Source organism: Triturus cristatus, chromosome 4_2 (genome assembly GCF_964204655.1).
Source record: "Triturus cristatus chromosome 4_2, aTriCri1.1, whole genome shotgun sequence".
Taxonomy (NCBI): domain Eukaryota; kingdom Metazoa; phylum Chordata; class Amphibia; order Caudata; family Salamandridae; genus Triturus; species Triturus cristatus.
The window spans coordinates 565,229,019-565,251,930 of NC_140586.1; the positions used below are offsets into that span (position 1 = coordinate 565,229,019).

At 40.9% G+C, this 22,912-nt stretch overlaps 1 protein-coding gene across 2 annotated transcripts in view; it reads right to left on the reverse strand.

Moving 5' to 3' along the window:
• Positions 1-15,862: 15,862 nt before the first annotated feature.
• GPSM2 (G protein signaling modulator 2) overlaps positions 15,863-22,912 on the reverse strand; it is a 362,291-nt gene continuing 355,241 nt past the window's right edge. For both annotated transcript variants that reach the window (XM_085602218.1, XM_085602219.1), the window contains one exon: positions 15,863-21,497. In XM_085602218.1, coding sequence (XP_085458344.1) covers positions 21,330-21,497 — 168 coding nt within the window. In that variant the 3' untranslated portion in view covers positions 15,863-21,329. The remainder of the gene's footprint in view (positions 21,498-22,912) is intronic.

Below are 22,912 nucleotides of genomic sequence, written 5' to 3' on the forward strand. Positions count from 1 at the left end.
GCAACTCCACCAAGATACAGACTTTTTTACTTTCTACTCTCATCGGTTCCACTCAGCCTCTTGGATAGATTATTTTAGAATATCCCACTAGTAATGAACAAATCAGGATCTATCTCTCAGATATAGATGCTCCCAGGCTTCCGGAGAATAAAGTTAGAGAGTTGGACGCAGATATAGGGGAGGTAGAAATAATAAAAGCAATTAAATCAATGGCTGGGGGTAAGGCGTGTGGTCAGGATGAGTTTCCTCTGGAATTTTATAAGGTTTTTATGAAAGAACTGGCACCCCCATTAAAGAAACTTTTTAACAATATTAGAAAGGGTGGAACGGTACCAAGCGAGTTTAAAGAGTCCATTATAATATCATTTGTAAAAAAAGATAAAAACCCGGAAGATGTCAATTCGTTCAGACCAATAAGCCTACTTAACTCCGATTATAAGATTCTGATGAAGCTGTGGGCCTTGCGTTTTCTCCCTATGGCTCAAGAAATAATTCACAGGGATCCAACAGGATTTATCGCAGGTCGATCTATGGCTATGAACACGCAATTTTTAATACACGCCCTAGACTTTTTTAGCACCAACAAAATCCCCGCGGCAGTTATAATGGTCGACGCTGAAAGAGCCTTTGACCTCGTGAATTGGCAAACATTATTTCTTACTTTAGATCACTTTGGCGTTCCGCAACAAGTAATTAATATGCTTCGAAATATATATCATAACGCGAGTGCCAAGGTGGTCATTAATCAAGAACAGATAGGGGAGGTGGCAATAAAACGGGGAACGAGGCAGGGATGCCCACTGTCCCCCCTACTGTTCACTTTTTTTATCGAACCGCTGGTTTTAAAAATTCGAAATAATGCTGCTATTATTCCTCTAGTACCTGCTATGTCAAAAGTTAAGCTATTTGCTGATGATATTATTTTATATCTAACCCCGGAGAAAGAGAATCTAGATCGAGTTTTTTCTGAATTTTCTCGGTTCCAACAGATCGGTGGCTACAAAATAAATGAAAAAAAAACTGAGATACTTGTTTTTAATTCGGACCCTAACTTGTTTCCTGTCAAGTTCAGGGCTCAAGCTAAGAAACTAGATCCCATAAGATATTTGGGTATCTATGTTACGAATCAGTATCATAAATTATTTGAATTGAATTGTCTGAGGACTAAGCAGAAGATAAAAAGTCTACTAGAACAATGGTCTGTCCTCCCACTTACCATTATAGGGAGAGTCTCTATGATCAAGATGTCTATCCTTCCCCTTTTAACATTTTTATTTTTAAATGTCCCTATACGTATCAATCAAGTATATTTTAATGAATTAGATACCTTGTTTAGGGAATTTATCTGGGCGAAAAAAGCCCCCAGAGTTAAATTAGCTATTCTGCAACTTCCCATAATCCAAGGGGGGCTAGCGCTCCCGCAGGTACGGATCTATTACGAGGCTGCTTTGTTAAATTTTGTAGTCGATACATTATTTTACAAGCATAATTTTGATTGTTTTTTCTTGGATAAAATGATCTTAGAAGCAGGAGTTCAATCTTCTTTTTTTCTAAAAACATCTAAATTACCTAAAAGGACCCGCTATAAGTCTCTTCGAGATTTATCTTTTAGGCTGCAGGCAGCTTTCAAGAAAGCTAGTTCTTCTGGCTTTCAATAGGTTACATTGAGGGAGTGTAATAACATCGGTTTGCACCTTCAATCTAGACATATTGATATATGGGAGGAATCTGGTTTCTTTTTACTTAAGCACTTCATTGTTCAAAATAGAGTCTTGTCCTGGCAGGAAATCACCTTGAGCTGAAGGCCACAGAAAACCCACGTTTCTTGAGTATCTTCGGATAGTCCATGTTCTATCTAATACGGCGGGCATTTTAAATACTCCACAACAAATCATGATTGATTTATATGCCTCTAACTGTAGTGGGTTGGGTAAGTGGTACTCTTTATTGAGGAATCAGGCCCAGGACAAAGCTGTATTAAACCATTTGGAAAAAATAGCTCGGGAGACGGGCTGTAGGATTAATCTCCAGGAGTGGGAGAAAATCTGTCTCTCGGGCTATAGATCCCTACATGCTGCCAACTTTAAAAGAATGTCCTTTTTATCAAGGTGGCTTGTTTATTGGACACCCTCCAGAATACAGAAAAAATTCCCCGAATCTCCAAATAGGTGTTTTCGGTGTCAGCAGGAGGATGAAGGTGGCTGGCATCATATTTTTTACTCTTGTCCCCTATTGGACCAGTTTTGGGGAGAAATCTTTAGCGATTTGGGTACTGCCTTGGGTAAGTGTTTTTCTCCTCAAGCTGAAATCGCACTATTTGGGGGTGTGAGGGAGGAAGCTACTTTATCCAGCGCGTATAAAGCTCTTATAGCAATCTCCTGTATGGTGGCCCGCTCTCTGATACTTCAAAATTGGAAATCAAAGGAGATACCAAATCATCTAGCTTGGTTCAATAAAATGAAAAAGACCTTTAAATTTGAAGAGGCCTATGCTAGGAGAGTTGGGGGAATAACGAAATTTGATAAAAATTGGAAGGCGTTTAGAGAACTACTTGTAATTAAGGATAGCTTCGGATCTATTGGTTCTCGATAACTTTTTTAAAGAGAAGGGAAAAAAAAAAAAAAGAAGGGGTCAAACTATCTACAACTATATATAATTGCTTAGACTTGTATGCCTTGACATGTTGATTCAGATTGTGCGTTGTAGCTTGCTTGGGAGTGAGCCATGGGGGGGGGGGGGGGGGGGGGGGGGAAGAAAGGCTGTATTCCCTTATGGGGAATCTATAATGTATTTATTGATTGTCAGTTGCACTTGCACTTTAACTATCTCACTCTTTGCACTATAGGACCTAGGTATGGCTTTTTTTATTGATAGAATTACTTGTTGATATTGCATCTGCACTTTATGTGGAATTAATCTTCTTGAGCATTATCAGTTGCATTTTATTCCATGAAGCCATGTCTTGCATTCCCTTGAGGTGAATCTATAATGTATTTATTTATTGTTATCTGCTCTTGCACTTTAATCGTTTTACTCTTTACACTATAGGACCCAAATATGGCTCATTTAATTGATAGAATTTTGCGTTGATATTGCATTTGCACTTTAGGTGGAATTAATCTTCATTGCATTCGTACTTTATTTTATGAAGTCATGATTTGCTGCTACTGCATTTGCACTTTATTCTGATATTTTAAAAGATGAATGGAGTGGCTCTATAGTTTGCTCTGTATTTGAATATCGATGCATTGTATGATATAATAGAATTAATCTTCTTTTCCTTTTTCTCCTGTTTTGCATACATTTCGTTGCTATTTAAAATGCAATGCTTGAAACCATGTATAATGTATCTTCCTTTCTCTGCTCAATAAAAAAAGAAAAAAAAAAAATGGGATGTCACTTTCTGCTACCAATCTAATCCCCTCTTTTAATACCTCAGCTTTCGCTTTTTCCAGTGCCTGTTTTACAATTACCGCGCGCAATAGTACTTTTGTTAGCTCTTTACCCTGTGCATCATTAATGAACCCCACAAGCTTTAAATCATATGATGATATAGCTTTCAGGCTTGAGCCTTTCGATAGTGAGAATACCAACTATCAGCAATTCAGGGGAATAAGTTTCCATGGTATTTTACCTCTTTGTAGGTGCTCAAGTTACACCCGCAAGTTCTTTTTATCATCGCCTCACTCTAGGTATACACAATCAAGGTCCCCTTTGTCCCTTAGTTTGCCTTCTGCTTTGCGGACAGCTCTATTTTGACTTACCTGACCAATACCGACCTTTGATTCTTTATTTTTCATGTGTTTCTTTATGGGACCCCCTTGAATACATCATTGGGGTACCTTTTTAGAGAGTTTTGCGATGTACCTTCCTGGTCCTACTGTGTTTGTTCTCCCTTTCTCCTTCTTCCCCTCCTGTAAACCCTGCTTTGCTTTTTCTTTACCACATTTATACAAAGTATGTATTGCCTGTATATCATGGTCTGGCCATTTTCTTTTTAATCAACAAAGGGTATCTGGAGGTGTACACTGATGTATCCCTTTCCTTATTGTACTTCGATGTACCAACATGCATGTCTCCCTCATTTGTCATAGGTTTCCTATTTTCCTCTGTTGGTCTCACTACATTAGGCATATGCTCCTTTATTTGCTTCAGCTCTGTGGCAATGAGCTGCAATTGTGTGTTGTGTGATTTTAAAATGTTGTTATTTAAACCAAGTGACTCAATCACTGCCTTTTTGGCGGAGGTACAAGCCTATTTTAATCTCTCTGGTTATAAATGGAATAACAATAAATGTGAGATTCTACCCTTAACTAAGTATACTTTTAAGTCAGATTTTAGTGCTTCCAACTTTACTTGGAGTCCCAACCATATTAAATATCTAGGTTTACATGTTACTTCTTAATTATCAGACACGGTAGCATGATGCATGAATAAATGCATACAAAAAATTTCGGACTTAGCCGCTAAATGACATCCCCTCTACTGATCCTGGTGGGGCCGCTTGGATACTATAAAGATGATGCTGTCGCCTATAATTCTATACACCATTTTTAACATTCCGGTCCCTATTCCTACTAAATTTTTTAAGAAGATCAATTCCACCCTCCCTTTCTTCTTATGGAAAAAGAAGAGGTCCTGAATGTCTCTATTTAAATTAACTCGTCCTAAAAGAGAAGGTGGGGTTAACTTTCCCGATTTTCAGGCATATCAGAAAGCATTCCTCTTAAGTCAAGCCTCTCTTTGGTTGCTTGATCCCACAGAAGATTGTCCTTTATGGACCACAATGGAGCTTTTTTTTTTTTTATCCCCTTTCTCTTTTTATGAATACCTTTCCTTTCCACGCAAACCACAGGCCTTGTCCACTCCCATAATCAAACTGACCTCACTTTTGGAATCTGCATTTCCCCCCCACACACAGTATTATCGATTCCTTCCTCAATTCAACAATTTGGCACAACAAAAATCTGACTATTCGTAATAAACCATTCTATTGGAAGACTTGGCGATAAAAGGGTTTAATATGGATACATCAGTTATTCTCACATTTGGACTTTTTATCTTTTCCCTCACTTAATCAATTATTCAATCTACCTGCCTCATTTATTCATAAATATAGTCTACTTAAGAAAGCCGTGATGGATAAATACATCCATTTATCTACCACACCCGCTGCTTCCACTAGCTCGGACCCTCCTTCACAACTTCATACTCTGCTAAAAACTATGCCCAAAGCTTCCACTATATATATAGGTATTTACAAGGTAAAGACACTGTCAGGCAGAAATCTAAAATAGAAGAGGCATGGGAACGAGATTTTATGTTATCTTGGCCAGTATCTTTGTGGAATAATTTATGGATTAAACTACGCAAATCATCCAGAGCAGCTAACATAATACAAACGCTGTTTTTCGTTTATAATAGACTTCTATTTGCACCGAACGCTTTAAGCAAAAGATTTGCGACTGTCTCAGACGTTTGTTGGTCATGTTCCTCTCCAAATGCTGACTTATTTCATATGCTTCTCTCTTGTCCAATTGTATATAATTTCTGGAAACAAGTATGGTCTCAAATTAACCTAATTTTTGGAACTACATTTTCTTCTACTCATGTTTTCTTAGGAAGTCTCTCACCTTGCTGGGAGAATGTTACACTTAATGTTAAAATTATTGATTTGTTAATAGCGGTTGAATTTCAGCAAATCGCTGTAAATTGGAAGGACTTCACAAAAATCTCTTATAAGGCATGGTGGTATGCTGTTTGCCATAATCACAGGTTGGACACTTCCTTTGTATATCCCATACACATGGCAGCAAAACGTCTGGATTTGTGGTCACCTGTTAAAATATACCTTGATGCATGTGCCAAACGATGTTCCCAGCTACAACCATCTTATCAAGAAGTTCTAAAACCCCCTTAAATCCCCTAAACGTTCCTAGATTATTTATTATTCCACTACTTTCTATGATTCACCTTTATCGTATTAATCATTCTATTTTTATTCATAAGTCCAATTCATTTATCTTTATTGTAGTAAATTCTATTGTAATGACATGAATTTGATGTTATGAACTCTGTATCGACATCTTTATTTCTATCAATAACATTTTCTTTTTGAACTTAAATTTTTTTTGTTATTTAACACAGTCACTTAAAAAATGCCTTGCAAAGTTTTTTTGCTTGATGGACATTATATCCAGCATTGAGGGTGAGGGTGTCACTTCTAAGTTTAGGCTAGAATGTTGTTCAAGCCCACCTGTTTCTTCATATGTCTGTTCCGGTGTATCACCTGTTGCCACTCTCTTCTCGTGGCCAGGTCTCTTAACCCCCTGCTTCCTCTTTTTTATTTACTTGGTCAGAAATTTGCTGAGACTTATTTTCCAATAAGGAAAACAGCCGTAGGAAGGAAGACAGCCTGGGCCAAACAGTCGGAATTGTTCATGCTTGGGATACTTAAATCCAAAGTCTGCACACTTTCATTACCTATAGAGCTACTAAACAGATCTCTCCCTCTGGTCGTTTTTCCACAAAGTCTTGAATTGTTTTTGAAACTGAATGACCCACTGCCTCCCTTATCGGTGAGCTCTTCTGGGGGTACCTTTTCCATCACGCTTGGTGAATTTCCTATTACAAGCCACTTGATATCACCCACAAAGCAATACATGTAACATTCAACAAAGGAACTACCACCCGATTGGCACCGCGCCTCAAAATCCCACCATCAAAAAAAAATCCATAGGTGGCATATCTTTCTCTGTTCAAGCAGCCAAACTATGGAATTCTTTACCCCCAAACATAAAATACACAGATAACTAATTTATCTTCTGAAGACTACTCAAGTTTGCTGTTTCCACCATACTCAAACACAAATGTACAGCATATCCTTGTGTATATAAACATTTAATTTGATTATATGTATGTATCTAGATGTGTATTTCTTGATATAAATATGTATCACATGTATTCATGTATCAATATATTCATTACTTTATTCCTACTGTTAAAATAATTAAAAAAAACATTGACTCTCTCCAATGCACTACCCTATACCTCTCTCAATATATCCTCTACCTCCACTCTCAGACTTATCCCAAACCTCATTCTACTACTGTGATCACCGAAAATAAACCTTTCTAAACACATCCTTCCTCTATCCCTCTTTGGATCACCCCAAACCTCATTTAATGCTATGATCTCCCAAACAAACCTAAATTCTTCCCTCACCTATCCCTCCTTCGACTCATCCCAAACCTCATCATACTACTATGATCTCCCAATAAACACTTTCTAGACTCTTCCCTCTTCTATCCCCCCATTATCCTTTTCAATCCAACTAACAGACTCATATGTCCACCGCATAAATTTCACTATACTACAACTAATCCTTTTTGGGTTCCGGAGTAGCGTGCTACTCACGAAAAGCGCTTTAACGCCTCGTCAGGGGTAGTAAGCGCTATACAAGTACAATTACAATACTTCTATGGGTTGCTCTGCTGATTCACCTTGTTGGGGCTTCCCCTGTGTCTTTTCTATCCTCCCCTACTGCATTTGTGGATTTTGTCCTTGGTACATCTTAGATCTTGTTGGGCCATACTTCCTTCACTGATTTCAGCTCATAAAAGCGTATTTTCCTACCCACTGATTTGTATGCAGAGGAGAGGATACTGTAGAGCTTTCCTGGGGTCTGCTCCCCTTATCCAATCTGTGCAATACCGTAATTACTTGTGTGATCACCCAGACGTTTTGCACTTAGCTCGCCCTCCTGACTAGCTGTTTATGAGACCGCTGCCACCACCCTTTTTACTCCATCGGTCCTGGTCCAGCAGGTATTCCTGTACATCTGCTGTATTCCCGGTATTCCTCTATATTTTGCTTTTCATTGGTCTGCTCCAAGTATGCACATTACTTTAACATGGGCTACCCTCCCTAGATCACATGCAACTCTGCCCTACACCAAACTTGGCTTCCAGAGTCTAGTTGGCACAGTAGTTGGTTGCAACCTCTGGGGTACTTGTGAGGGCTGCTAAGTTAGCAGACCGCCACCATGTTATAACTTGCCTCGCACTGGATTGTGTCTCTCCTTTCCCGCGTCCCCTCACTCCGCCTTACAAATGCTGCTGGCAATGTACCAGTGGGTGGCCATGGGGGGGAGGGGTATTGGGGAAACTCTAGATCTTTGAGCGTAACAAGGGTTCGAAAGCCTGCAGGTACCCTTCTCTGTATGTCGGTGAAGCGCTGCAGCTCAGCCTTCAGCCCTGCGGTGGGGCTGGGGCGAGCACGGCAGTTTCAACGTCAGAGGGCAGGCTTATTGGAGAAGGCACGACTTAGACCAAAGTAATGTTGGGTTGTGTTCTGAATCAGAAAGCACAATAGGTTCTTCCTCTGGTATCAGGACTGGCGTCAACACAGGCAGAACCAGTGTGGGTTGCAGCATTGTAGTCAGAGTCGGGCTTGGGCTGTGGAGTATGATCAGACCCCACTGAAGGGCCAAGATGTACAGGCAGCTGTGGAGACAGAACAGCAGTTGGTAATCTGACTGGAGGACTCTTTGCATCCATGAGGCTCAAAGGCGCAACAGAGGGAACTGCAAGGGTAATGAAGACATGTAACATGTAATCCTATAGGCTTCCACTAGTTTTGGAGGCCCAGACAGCCCCAGCGACCCATTAAACAAACAGCATTTACCAGCGCTAAAACAATGGAGGAAAACATATGCTTGTCAAACTTCTCAATAATAATAATCCACATTTGTAAAGCGCGAACAATCACCCGTAAGGGTCTCTAGGCGCTGGGGGCCGTCGGGAAGATTAAGCAAGCAATTGCCCAGAGTCACATGGTGCTGGGCTAATCTGCCACCGGCGCCGGGGATCGAACCGTGATCCCCAGATTCCGGAGTCAGCCACCCTGGCCGCGGCGCCACACCTCTTCCCTATCCTCTTGGATTCCCATATGGCAGAGTGAAAGGGAATTAGTTGGGATTTGCTTTACATGGGTAAGGCCTATACAACTAGGCTCTCTGGTGTAGGATGTTTGGTTAAAAAAATCAGGGTCGTCAGGGGGTTGTCTACGATGCCTGGCTTCCAGCCTATTCACGGGTGAGCAGTAAAAAGGCTTTGGTTAAGTGCCTATCAAGGTATCAATGAGGACCTCATTAAAAGGATGCCAGAGCTCGAAGTAGGCGGCCCACTCTGTAAAATCTGTCAACGTGTGTGTTTTGGTCTCAACTGAAGGCAGCTTCAAATACAGAACCTCAGCTGCCCACCGGACCACGACAGCAAATGAGACACTTTATTCTGTCCGTTGCCCATGTCCTGAGTTAAGAACTACCACCGCATCCTGCAAGTCCATGTGGAATCATCTGTGTTGAAGGGGAGGGAATCCCTATCACCACCATTATAAAGATCCTGGGGTGGTCCTTGTTCTGGCAGAGTGAGGGCCAAAAACAGGATGGAACCTCTGCTGGGATGCATGATGTGGCAAAGGAACAGGGTCAGAATCAGGGTGCATGACAACTGGTTACACTTTTGGGATTTCATAGCGTGACACAGGTCAAGATTGAGCTGAAGTCAGTTTGTTATTCAACGTTGGTTTCAGTGCTTGGATCCTCTTCTGGTGCTGGTGGCATTGATATCTGCAACCATGTGAAAGGGAACTGAGCTGGTCCAGGAACCAGAGTGGAAGTTTGTACTATTGTTAGTACGGGCCCTTAATGGCCCTTAAGGGGTCAGTTGATGACAAGGATGGATCCGGCAAGGATAACCTGACTCTGAGCTCCTGCAATTTCTTGGGTTCCGAAGGCATGCTAGAGGGAGCCGGAAGGACACCAAAACTTTGCAGCATGACTTCCCTGAAGGCTTCAATCTGCTGTGGCATTGCTGGTGGCCCAGGAAACCATCTGCTGATGAATCAGCTCCTCAACACTGGAGACCTTTAAATTGTACGACCGACATTGTGATGTCATTGCGCCTTCTCTCTAGATACAGAGTGGCAGGATGGGGGAGGAAGGAGAGATCCTGCTTTGCTTTTTTATGTTCGTACTTTGACTTTGATTTCAACTTACCGTAGGACTTCAAACGCAAAGATGACCACTCACTGGAAAGGCCCAGAGAACAGGACAGTCATTGGCTGTGATTTGAAGCATGAGCAACTTCTTCTTGTGTTCAGAGACCTACAGCTTCACCTCTTGGTCCCGAATCACCGTTGGGTGAATGAGGGCACATTTATTGCATGACTTCGAGTTATGGCCCGAGCCAAGACACCAAAGAGACACCTCATGCATACATCAGTTTTCTGCAGTCCCAGCATGGATTGAAACCTGACGTTTTAGGTGGGACATTGTTCCTTCTCACACTGAACTTCATTTTATGTCTGACAAAATAGGAAGCAGTGTGTTGGGAGGCACAGGAAGAACAAATGACAGCTTTCAGTGGTGGTGCTTATATGCATATAAGCTCTGTCATTTTCTGGGTGGTATGGAGCAAATGCACACGCGCAAGGTGCCACTTTGCAGTGTGCAGTCGCACTGCTCAAAAGTTTATGGATCCAATCTGGCACATGGAAAGTATTCTTATGTAAGGAATATGCAGTTAGAAGTATTTATCAGAAGTTTGGAACAATGTTCTTAACAATTGGTCACCAATAGCCTGCTGACGGGCTAATATGTCCACAAAGTAGTACTTTGTAAAGGGTTGTGGAGTTGACCAAGTAGCTGCCTTGCAGATGTCAGATTATGCAGTTACCCAGGAAAGCCGTGGTTGCCCCTTTTTGCATGTATTGTATGCCCTGGGTGATACAGTAAGTACATGTTTAGCTTTGGCATAGCAAGTTAGTGTATACTTGCAAATCCATCTTGTAATGCTTACCTTTAAAATGGGGTGGGGTTTATCAAGAGCTACAACGAGCTGGTTAGTTCTGGTAATATAATGCATAGGCACCCACATGACGTCTAAGTTGTGTAATGTCCTTTCTACTACCAAATATGGTAGTGGAAAGAACATGGGCAACTCAATAATCTGGTTAATGTGGAAAGGTGAGAATACTTTGGGCAAGAACGTACCCATAAGCCTTGCGAGAACTGTGTAAAGGTTTGTCACAGGCATTAGAGATGTTCTTGGGTATATTACCCTTTTAAGTCACTTAATTAAAAAAAATATTTGTATTTGATTTTCTGTTAGCAATGCAACAATCAGAAGGATACACCAAAGATAGCTTGGATACAAGAGAGCAATTATACTTCGGATCACAAGATACATCAACCCAGTTTGGGGGCCACAAACTACATTGACAGGCAGCATGTACATATTACATTAGTGCACGAGTCATCACTAGACATGAGGCTGTGTCTGAACTATTCAACGCCACATCCTAATTCAATTCCATAATGGCGTAACCGGGGACCCCCATACCTTACTCTATTTCTTCAGGCACCCTCTGGCCTTAAATGTGACTTTCTCGACAGCCATGTATAAGTCCATCCCACCTTTCCATTCTTGCAATGTGGGTGGGCCAGGTATATCCTAATGTTTAGCTATATCTTGTTTAGCCACCACTAGGCCTAAATTACTAAACAAAGTTTTTAACTTCTGTGGGAATGCCCAGTGATATATATTTTGGATACATCTGTATTGTTTCCCCCAGTATCTTGTGGAGTTCATCCACAATATCGATCCAGTATTGTGGATGCTAGGGCATTCCCATATCTTATGAATGTATGTCCAATGCTGCGCCCCACAGCGAAGGCAGTTAAGTGAATCAGCTTTACCAAAGCTATGCAGATGGGCCCTATCGTAGTAGGCCCTAAGAAGGAGTTTAAATTGTATGAGTCGAAGTCGAGCTTTAATCGGGACTTGCCTAGGGTGCATTACAGCTGCATCCCAGGCCAGGTCATCAAATTCTCCCACTTCGCCTTCCCACCGTTGTCTTAGTTTAGTTTCACCAGATATTTCGGGCTGTCATTAGTAATCGTGTTATGGGTCCATGACACCACCTTTTCTGGGATTTCTGCCATAAGCAGTCTCTCTTCTAGGGGTGTGTACTCCGGTATATTTTCAACATCTAATTTCTCTGCCACCAAAGCATGGCGTAACTGTAGGTATTTGAAAGGAATTAGGACCCCATTGTCTATGTCTCCTAGTTTAGAGATCCTCAGGGCATCCCAGGCCTTGAAGCCTAGCAGTTTCCTGAATTCCTTCAGGTGTGTTCCCTCCCAAGGGAGTGGGGGCCCGGGCCGTGGGGGTCCACCATGTAATCAGTGTGTTCCATCTCTCTGCCCCTTTCCACACTTCTATTACTACTCGAGTTGCTGATAGCTTCTTACACCCCCCCCTAGAGATAGTGTATTCAAGTATGGGCTTGGAATTGAGTCTGTTTAAGGGCATATGTTGGGTGGTCTCCCAGCATGTGTCCCCATTCATTGATCACTTAAGTGGGCCACCTAGTAATACGCCCTTATATTAGGTAGTGCTATTCCGCCATTATATTGGTTCCTTTGTAGGGTGTGCAATGTCACCCTGGGGTGTCCTCCATTACAAAAGAACGTCCTGACCTCTCCTTCAATTTTAGCAAATATTTCTTCATGGGTTTTATGGTACGTATTTTGCAGCTCGTAGAGGAGTTTCAGCAGTATTATCATTTTAAACATTGCTGCCTTACCCAAGTTCATCAGTGGCAGTAGCTTCCAACTCTCTACATCTTCATGGAATTCTTTGAGGATTCTGCGGTTGTTGAGTTATAGACTCATCTCTGTTCATGGTCACATAGATACTGAGCTAGCGAACCCACCTGTCCACCCACAATCGCCTCAGGACATCCTGGCGGACAAATTGTCCACCTGCTGGATAGAGACTAGACTTATCCCATTAATCCTATATCCTGCATGTGCCCAGTATGTATCAAACGTGGAAGAGTCTGGGGAGTATCTGCAATGGGGTTGTTATATACTGCAAAATATCTGTGTATAGGGAGATTCATATGTTTCCCTGGTCACCTTCCTTTGCCCGGAAACCGGTGAGGTCAGAGTGTGTTCGTATAAGGCATGTCAGTGGGTCCAACACTAGGGCAAATGTCAGGGGGGACTCAGTCCATCCCTGGCAGGGGCCCCTCTCATTAGGGAATGCCACTGATAGCTCGTCATTTACCCGCAACTGGATCTATGTATAACAGGGCTATCGAGGCTCAGAATTTAGGGCCAAACCCATATTTCACTAGGACTTGTCTCAAGAATGGCCAGTGGACCACATCAAGTGCTTTCTCAGCATCTAAGGACAAAAGCACTTGTGTCCCCCCCCCCCTGTTTTGGATAGTCTCAAGCCAGTTTTAAAGCATGCAGAGGTTGAACCTTGTAAACCGCTTGGGCATAAAGCCCGGCTGGTCACAGTGGATTAGGGTGGTGACAACCCACAAGAATCTTGTAGCCAGGATGGAGGCAAGATTTCTGGGCTCAATATTCAGGAAGGAAATTGGGCAGTAGGAGATACATTATGTCTTGGGCTTTCCAGGTTTATGTATTACCACCATTGTGGCGTTTCGGAGGTCATGTGGAAGGGTCCCTTCTTTTTGTGCCTTGGTGTACTGATTGTAAAGGTGCAGGCTCAGTAATCCAGCGTTTTTCTTAAAGGGTTTTGCTGGTATACCTTTAGGACCTGGGGGTCTTTGTGGATTTCAGGTTTCCTATGGCTGTTTGTACTTCAAGTGTGATGTCAACGTCTAAGGCCTGGCAGTCTTCCATCATAAGGGAAGGGATGAGTATCTCCTCCAGGTGGGTGTCTATTGGGGAGTCATCTGCCAATGGGTGCTCCCAGTAAAAGGTGGCAAAGTATCTGGAAAACTCCTGTGTGATTTTTCCTGCTGTGTCATATGTTTCTCCTTTTTCCCCAATTATGGTATCTACCCTTCACGCCTTCGCCTCTTGTCTGCTCAACCATGCCAGCTTTGTCACCGGCGTCATATAGACGTCTTTCTGTAGCTAGGATAGCTGCTTTGGCCTCCTGATCTGCCAAAGCCTAATATTTTCTGAGGAGTGTAGTGATATTGCGTAGCACGGAGGGGTCTGAGGGAGGTGCCTGCTGACCCTGTAGTTGTACCAGTCTATTTTCCAGTTCAATCATGTGCCTGGATTCCCTCTCCTTTTTATTTGTGATTATGTTTTGCGCTCTATTGCGCAGGACCACCTTAAAGGCCTCCCATAGCGTAATCACCAAGGACACGGAATATGTGTTTTCTTCAAAGTATAGTTCTGCATCTACTTTTATCTCCCGGGCCACTCGTTCATTTCGCAGTTCCCATGCATTGAGTTCCCATGCATTGAGTGATCAGTAGTGACGAGTGATCTGAGAGACCTCAGGCCAGGTACTCTGCCCTTGTTATCTCCTCTACCACTCCCGCTGGGGCAGGGATATAGGCTAACCTAGAGAACACTTCATGCGCCCGAGTAGTATTTTAAGTTACTTCTTGAACGCTTTAACCACAGGGATTCTGAAGAGCAATGAGTGTTATCCAATGCATGTATGCAGTACCAACATCAGGGGGGGAAGACTTATGCGGTACATGCAGGGCGTGCCTTCTGTACCTACAGATGAAGTCTTAAACTTGGACTCTGAAGAGGTCTAGTTGCTTTGAGATGCAATAGTGGACAAATCTCCACTTGGCTGCATAACATGCAATATGTCCATACACTCACCAGGGTGGTTTAAGTAGGAAAGCTCCAAGACCTCCGTTTCCAGACTGGTAGGTTAAGCTGCTTGGGATCTGGTTCCCGGACATGGCTGTGTTGCTGCGTGAGAATGTGCGACCTTATCAGTAGCTTTCTGTGAGGACTGACGGATATCTCCAGGAGCACTGAGTACCAGGGCTGGCTGGCTCAAGTTGGGGGCCACCAGGATATGGGTCATGAACACCGCCCTGCTTCATTTTCCTCACAGTGTATGGGATGAGTAGGAGAGGAGATAAAGCATAGGTAAATATCCCTGACCCATTTAGTCATAGTGCATTGCCCATGGACTGTGAATTTAGGCACCCGGAGGCGAAGCTTAGACATTTTACTTTTTCTGTGGGGAGAAGAGCAAAGAGGTCCATTGTTGGGGTTCCCCACCGCAAGTTGGATGTTTAGGTAGAGTTCCCACATGTTGATGCAGGCATAATAGGAAAGGTGTGCATTTCATCATCCATCTCCTGTATTATTTCTTAGAACCAAGCATGGAAAGAACTGAACGGGGTCAAGTAGGTCACCGAGACATTGAAACAGGATGGCCACAGCTGGTAGAGAGCTGGTAGAGAGAGTAGAGCGGTTTATCGGCCAGGAGAGCAGCCACTGCACATTGATTGTTAGTCATCGGCCTTGAAAACTGGAGCAAGAAAGTCAAACAAGCTGTGATTATACAAGTCAGTCTTTGAGCCGTGGCTGGACACATCTGAACCAAATGGCAGAAAAAAGACATGTGCACTGTAGACTAAGGTTCAAAATATCTTCAAAGAAAAACAAGTTGTAATGTTCGAGCCCAACACAAGATGGCAGGAGTATGCAGAGCATGTCTATCTATAGCCACACATGCTTTAAGTAGGTTTCTAAGACGCCTTGTATTCCTCCCCCACAAAGTCTACAAAGCGCTATGCCTGCATGCAACTTTTTCCAATATTTTAAATAGTCCTTGTACTCCAATTTTCAAGTGAGTTTGGATAAATCATCTATATTTTTGTATTTGGCATACTTTTCTCAGCAAACAGCGCTAACATATATCCAAATAAATATGCTTGCAGAACAATTAGGTATGGTAAATGTTTGTACAGTGAAGGTAGCTTGATTCAAGAAAAAGAAAGGGGTTATAGTAAATAACTTGGAGAATACATCGACACAACACATGCAAAATGTAGTGTTTGGACATGAAGTTTAATCCTCAGTTTTTTCTTCAGAAGCTAGTTTAAACGAGTAGCCAAGAACACGCATTGTACAAAATCATACTTTAAAAGGATATGAAAATTCAATGTTTACAAAGGACATGCATAGGTATTGCACAATAATTTCATAGCATTTACATAAACTTGTTTAAAAAATAACCACATAGCTATACTACTAGTACAGTACCATTGAACACTGCAAATCAAAGTCATTAATCCAGAAGTTACCGATTCTACTGAGCATCCTGACAATTCTGACTTATTGAAAATATCATTTCATTAGGTATAGTGCTAAAAGAGAACCATCATTCTGGAAAAAGGTTTCCTTAATAAACAGATAAAATGTACTATATTCTGCTTTGTCAATTCCCGAAATAACCTCCAAGGTCATTATCCCCCTTGTTAACCTGCATACATAAGTGTATGTAAATTAATACTTTCTGAATGCCCCTTTTTTCAGAAAGGCTCAACAGCCAGGGGCAAGTGGATTCTTTAAGAGTCCCACAGACAATTCTTAGGAGACCTTTAATGATAACAAAAAGGATCATCTATGGATCTGGAAAAGTCAACAGCTACAGATTCATGCACCACTGAAAGAAATCTGTCTTAAAGGAAAGATGGAATTGATTTAGTATAATTTTTAGAATTATATATCGGTTGATATTCCTTTCCTCAATATAGTGGTTTTAGATATCCCTTGGTCTACTGGCCTACTTCATCCATGTACTACCCTTGGCGCAAATATTGATGAGGCTTTTGCAGCATCATCTGGCAGAGAACTAAGTTTACGCTTGTAAAGCCTCCCTTAAAGAATACAGCAACTCCTCGCGAAGTGTTGCATTCTTTTCACTTGTGGTGTTTAGAGTACAACCCACTAAACAGAATGCCATTTGGGGATATAAACTTTCTGGGGAGATGCTCTGCTCCTTGGCCAGTAGGGGAACCTTCTCTGCACATTTCACCACTTTTCCTTAATTTATCAGACTCCAAGTTGATTCTGGTGTGCACCTCCTAGCCTCACCAAACGTTTCTCAGAACTCCTGTCACAGTACAAGCCTGATACTTCCTCAAGCATCTGCACCTCTAGTCCGACAGGACCTACTTCTTTTGAACTTTAGAGCCTGGTTCTTGAAAATGACCAAAGGCACTTTTCATTATATCTAATGAAAATACATCCATCATGTGCTCAGTTTCACAGGATTCAACCATAATCGATAGGTAAGATTTTCTCAGCAGTTCTTGATGAACCATGTAAACCCTCTAAAGGCTTCTCTGTATGATGTTCTGTCCAATCGATACTAGTCCACAATAGCAATGGATATTGAACAAGGTATCTTAAAGCTGATTGAGAATATGAAGCATGTAAGCTCTTATTCTGGACTGTAATTCAATGTGATGGTGGATGGGATCAATAAATACTGAGAAGCATTTTTCAATAACTTAAGCACTGCAACTCACAAAGCAACCTTGAAAATGTCAATAATTTTTTTCTTCTTCAGAAAAACACAATTGTTTAGTTTTGTCTGAATGAGGTCAGCTGGCATGAGGTAAAAGTTTGCCTTTTAATAGACCAGGTGGATGTATTAGCCAACCTTTCTAAATATATATTCATAAATGACAAGTTGACTACAAGCCACACACAACTGTTTATAAATTCTGTGTAGTTCAATTCTCTTTACCCCAAACTGCAAACTGCCTAGTGTCAAGTTGTGAAGCACACTGGCCCCCTCCCCCCAAACGATGTCTGAGGCACAGAGTAGTAAACTAGTAGGTTAACCTTTATTAATGTCCAAGGCAGAGACCGTCCTAGGAAAAATCATAAATGGACATAGTTCCACTTAATCTTCACAGAAGATAATAAAGCGAAAAATCAATAATCATGTACTGTATTTTACAAATGCTTAAAGCAAATTTAAAGATTACGAAAGGACACTGCGAGAAACAGCTTCCAAAAACCATCGTTAAAGGGTTCCAGGGAGTTGTTATCTGTACAAGCAACACTAGTTTCAGATTTCAGACAGAGACTGAAGGCAGTGTGATGAGAGGAAACAGAGAAAATAGTCATTTAATTAACGTTTCTGTCACACCAATAGACCAGGTTGGTTCCCTTTATCACTCTGTATGCAGAAAAGATGTGAACATTTTTCATAACGTTAAGTCAAGTCCTCAACACAATAATAAAAGGAAGTATGTGAAAATACTTTCAAATTAACTGTGCAGGAAGAGGATTTGGTATTGTTTCTGGTCCTATTAATAAAACAAGTTGAAGATGTATTTTTAAATGTATAGTTGCTCACTACGTGATCATATCAAAGTGCTTAAACCACCACCTTTAAACAGGCAGCAGCCAGATCCACTACCAAGGAATTTGTAACGTACTAGAATCTTGAAACAAATACACCAGATAATGCAATGTTTACAAAATTAGGATTCTATAATCCAGGGTAATCATAACGAGCCAGATACTACTGCTCTCAATGTTCCATCTGGCAGCAGAGAGATATACCAATGCTGTCAGCAACCATAGGTTGACTGTTGTATCAACATTTAGGCATCTTTACCCTGCATCATATTTTGCTAATAAGATTTGAAAAGATTCTAAAATATGGAGGACACAGAAAGATGGCTGAATACTTTAAATGTTAAGCTACTTATAGGTTAAGTGGTGACAGTTTCAAAATTGCTCTTGCATGGCAAGTTTTTACATGTATGTATGATTTATTTGAAGCTAAATTAACAACAATATGTACACATCTATGGCATGCCCTTGGAATTAGACTAACTTCCTATCACACTGTTTTATCCCCCAGGTTTTATTTTCTGGACATTGTATGCCCAGAAAATAAAAAAACAAGAAAAGAAATATCAATCAAGGAATCCACACTACTGTAGTTGCTTTTCTTTGTAAGGGAAACATTATTTGATGTATGTATGCTTGATGATGTAAACAAAATAGTGCTGTAGTTTTATTTATTCTCTGGATGAGAGGTGACTGATGGGCACGTATACTATATGTGCTGTCCCTTAAGAATTTAAAAATAAAAATCCCAGATAAAACAGAAGGTTATTTACAAATGAGAGGTAGCTTCCAATGAAGAGAACATATGCAAGACATTTTGAGACTGTATGGCTTCTGTGCTACCACTGAAGCAACATCTGTCTGGGGTCACTACAGAGGTAACCATTCCCTAATATGAAATCAGGGCCAGTGATAGTCCCCAGTCCTACACATTACAAAGTGCCCAAGAACGAAGAGACAACATTACTCAAAACAAGGTTCAAACATGTATGACTATGGAGTTTGTGATGGACAAACTTGCTTATCATCTCATTGAAATACTTTAGGACAAGAACTTGCAAATGGTATGAGAAGATGCACAGGTAGCTCCCATGCATATTTCAAATGTAGCAACAAGTTTGTGGAAATGAGAGTGGATGCTTTTTGGTGAGTGTCCCTGGAGAATGCAGCATTCTTTGCTGTTCAGACCATCCTACTGGCCTTAGAAGCCTACAGTTTGTAAGAGAGGTCAAATTATAGGATTAACAACAAGCATGTTCCTGCCTGGCAGCTCTTCACAAGAGTTCCTCTGCTCTTTTTCAAAGGTGGGAGAAGAAAATCTGTGGTAAAACAGTGTAACCAGAGAATCACCATAGGGAAGAACATAATCATGTCTCTGCGTAAAAGAATGAAAGGATGAGTGCTATCAACCACCAGGCACAAAAGAGAACTAGAAAAACAAGTACAATTTCAGCATCAAAGCTCATCGACTCGAATGCTGAACCAGTACCTCATTTAGATACCACAGAGAAGAAGAGTCTTTAGCAGGTAAAAATAGTATACATGATAGTGAAATCATCACCCACATACACATCTACTCGATGTAGAGACTTCTCTAGAATTGACACAACTATCTACTAAACTGTGATAGAGTAGAAGCCACACGGACACCAGGCAGGTCATGAAGGTTCAGCTAAAACAATGTGCAAATATGGTAACTCTGGAGAACCCTGACCCCAAATATTAGGATGGAAGACAGGACTGAAGAAAACAGCATGATCATACCAGGACTCTGAAGGGCAGCAAGATGGTGGAACCTAACGAGAAATCCTGTGATTGGAATTTGTATAGTGTGCAGGAAGCAGAAGGACTGCTCCTGGTTTATTGAGGTTTAAGAAAATGCTGCCAGATCAGCAGGTTTGTGACCAAAGCGAATTATGCAAGGGCTGCGTACATGAAAAGCCACCTCTTTGTTAATGCTGGTTTGCGGCCTGTCAATTCCGTCAACAGAAGATAGTGTGTTCTGTGATCAATTTGCCTTTAAAAATAATAAGAATAAAGGCATGGCTGATCCACAATAGACCAAAAAGAATATTAAAGAGAAGGTAAGTGACATTTCCCTTCTTGAAAGTATCCTTTAACACCATAGGGTGCACTCACTTGATTAAACTATCAGATGAAAGGTGCAACGAATACAAATATTTTTGAGTCAATAAAGTTACCAGGGAATCCTAGGATGACAAACAGGTAACCTTGTACAAGGCATGGTTCAAAATAAATATGCAATGTGTTTATAAGTCAGTGTAGTTGAATTGTGTGCTATGGCAAATACTGTAAAAGGGAATACCGTTTAGTTTGTTATTTCCGTGTGATTGCCATGCTTTGACAGGTTGAATGATTTTGAAGGTGTGATCTTTAGCACCTCATATGAGTAGATGATGTAAAGTTGTAAAACCTAAAAGGCATTTATAAATGTCTCCAATTAGGGTGTCATTTATAGGATGTCTTCTACTACCTTAACCCACTTATTACGAAACTAGCAGTTAGTGCTATTAAAGCAAAGCCACAATCATGTGCATCCTGAGCCTGCCCAACCGAGACCAATACAGCATAACATGTTTCTCACAAATTGTAGCCCGTGTAATCTGATCTTGCTCCTGCAGTAGGATCAAACTAAAAGAAAGATTATCAGTGGTGAGACAACATTCAAGAAAAATTACATTCAGGATAATTTATACAAACTTCAGTTGCAGGAATTTACAACACAAGAGTAGTTTGTTACTTCGCATTTTTTCTTGAAAACAATTGTTTTTGTGGCATGATTAGTTTCCTTCCATCCTCACATACCTGCTCTTTCAAAGAACTACTGTATATTATTTTTATGGTACCTGTAATAATTCATTATATGGTAACGTTAATTAATCAACACTATAAAAATATGAACTTAATATTTACATAAAAAAATTACACTGTATATGTAGCTGCCTTGATAGTAGTGCAGTTTTGCCACAATAAGAAGGCGCATTGGAAGTTCTCTCTGTAGTTAACCAAAACAGGTTCATACAGAAGCATGAATGGAAAATACAGTACAAAAGTATCCCTGATTTTTCTTTGATCAATGTCCTAAAAGACAATGCTTTTTCCAGTCTTTTTGAGACTACTAGCTTGAGCTTGGTCTCTTCGTATTTGATGGTAAAGTGACCCGTTGTTCATCCATTCTCTTAGCTTGAGACCGTAAAATAAGGCTAAAAAAATCCTCATCGGGTACTGTGGGCCCTTTTGTTGTTGGTAACGGTGGAGCACATCTTTGATCATCTAATCTGGAACCCTTAAGAGATAATAAAGAAATGGTTAGGGTTGTGACCTACAGCAAAATACAAAAAATCTTGAATAAACAATATACTCACAATAGAAATGGAGTAAGAAAAGTTTACGCCTACAATGTTATGGGTAAAATTTAGATTTGAAATTTCACGCAAGGCACTACTATTGCCATCTTGCACAAAATCCAGGCATAGATATATGCTTTTAAATCCTATCAATATGCAGTGTGTGTTTGCCTTTTGCACACACCTACTTTCATCACAAACGAACAAGTTCTCCTTAAATCATAGGAACATTTTTGATATCGACAGGTAGAGAAGCTGTAGAAATGCAGCATATGAATAACAGAAAATAGAGATCTATCAATTCAAGCAAAACCCATTTGCTCTTATAAGTCATCTTCACTTGTAGCAATCCAAACAAGTCGAAGTAATAAAAAGATCCAGTGTCAGTACTATTAAGTACTGCATTGTGACGATAAACAAAAGATCAAGAGGCAGCTGTGTACATTTCCAAAAGAGAATGCTGAATGCAACAGAATGAAACACAGGATAGTTACAATTAAAACAATTACAAAGGAAATAGTATTCCTCTTGGTACATTTCCCAATGCAACCAACTAAAAAGATTATGGCAAAGACACAAAGCCAAGATTAGAATAAAAAGCATTCTATACTAGTTACATTCTAGCATATTCGATCCCACAGAAAAAGAGGTTCAAAATTTTAGTAGAGTTTCACAAACAAGTGGCGAGACATTCGGAAGCGTGCCGCAAAGATACACAGAAGCAAGGAAACTGCTTTTTGTTCTGAAACATTTCCTGTGACAAATGCCTCTTTCATTTGTCAATTTAGTGCTCACGTCTGTTTGAGTAAAGACCCAGGCTTCAATCTAGAAGTTTGGATGTCTTAAAACCTTCACAGGCATGCTGCCAATGTGAAAACACTCAAATGATCAAATGATCTTCTCAATTTCTCCTCAGCAACTTTCTAGGTACTATATATGTTCAAGAAAACATTTACTTGCCTTCGTTAGAACTGAATTACCCAGCTAACTATATACCATATACCATATATGAATCTACCTTTCCAGGCCAATGTCTCAATAGAGTGGTAATTGTTAAAACACAAGTGCATATCAAAGACAAGCTGTTCGACACCCACAAAACTGACTTTAAAAACAGCCATAGAACCCCACAGGCTACCTTTTTGGTATAAAAGAACCGCACCTTCACTAGGTAAAGAGAGGAGACGCTTCCACACAGACAGACATGGAGGTCCCTGCACGCTGACGCTTCAACACGCAGTCGTTGGACATCCCTTGTGGGGTGTCCAACTCGTGACCAAGACGGGGTCCTTAATTCTCCCCATCAGGTAATAGGGCTGGCTCTTTCCTAGGGGATTCTTGGCTTTACACCCAC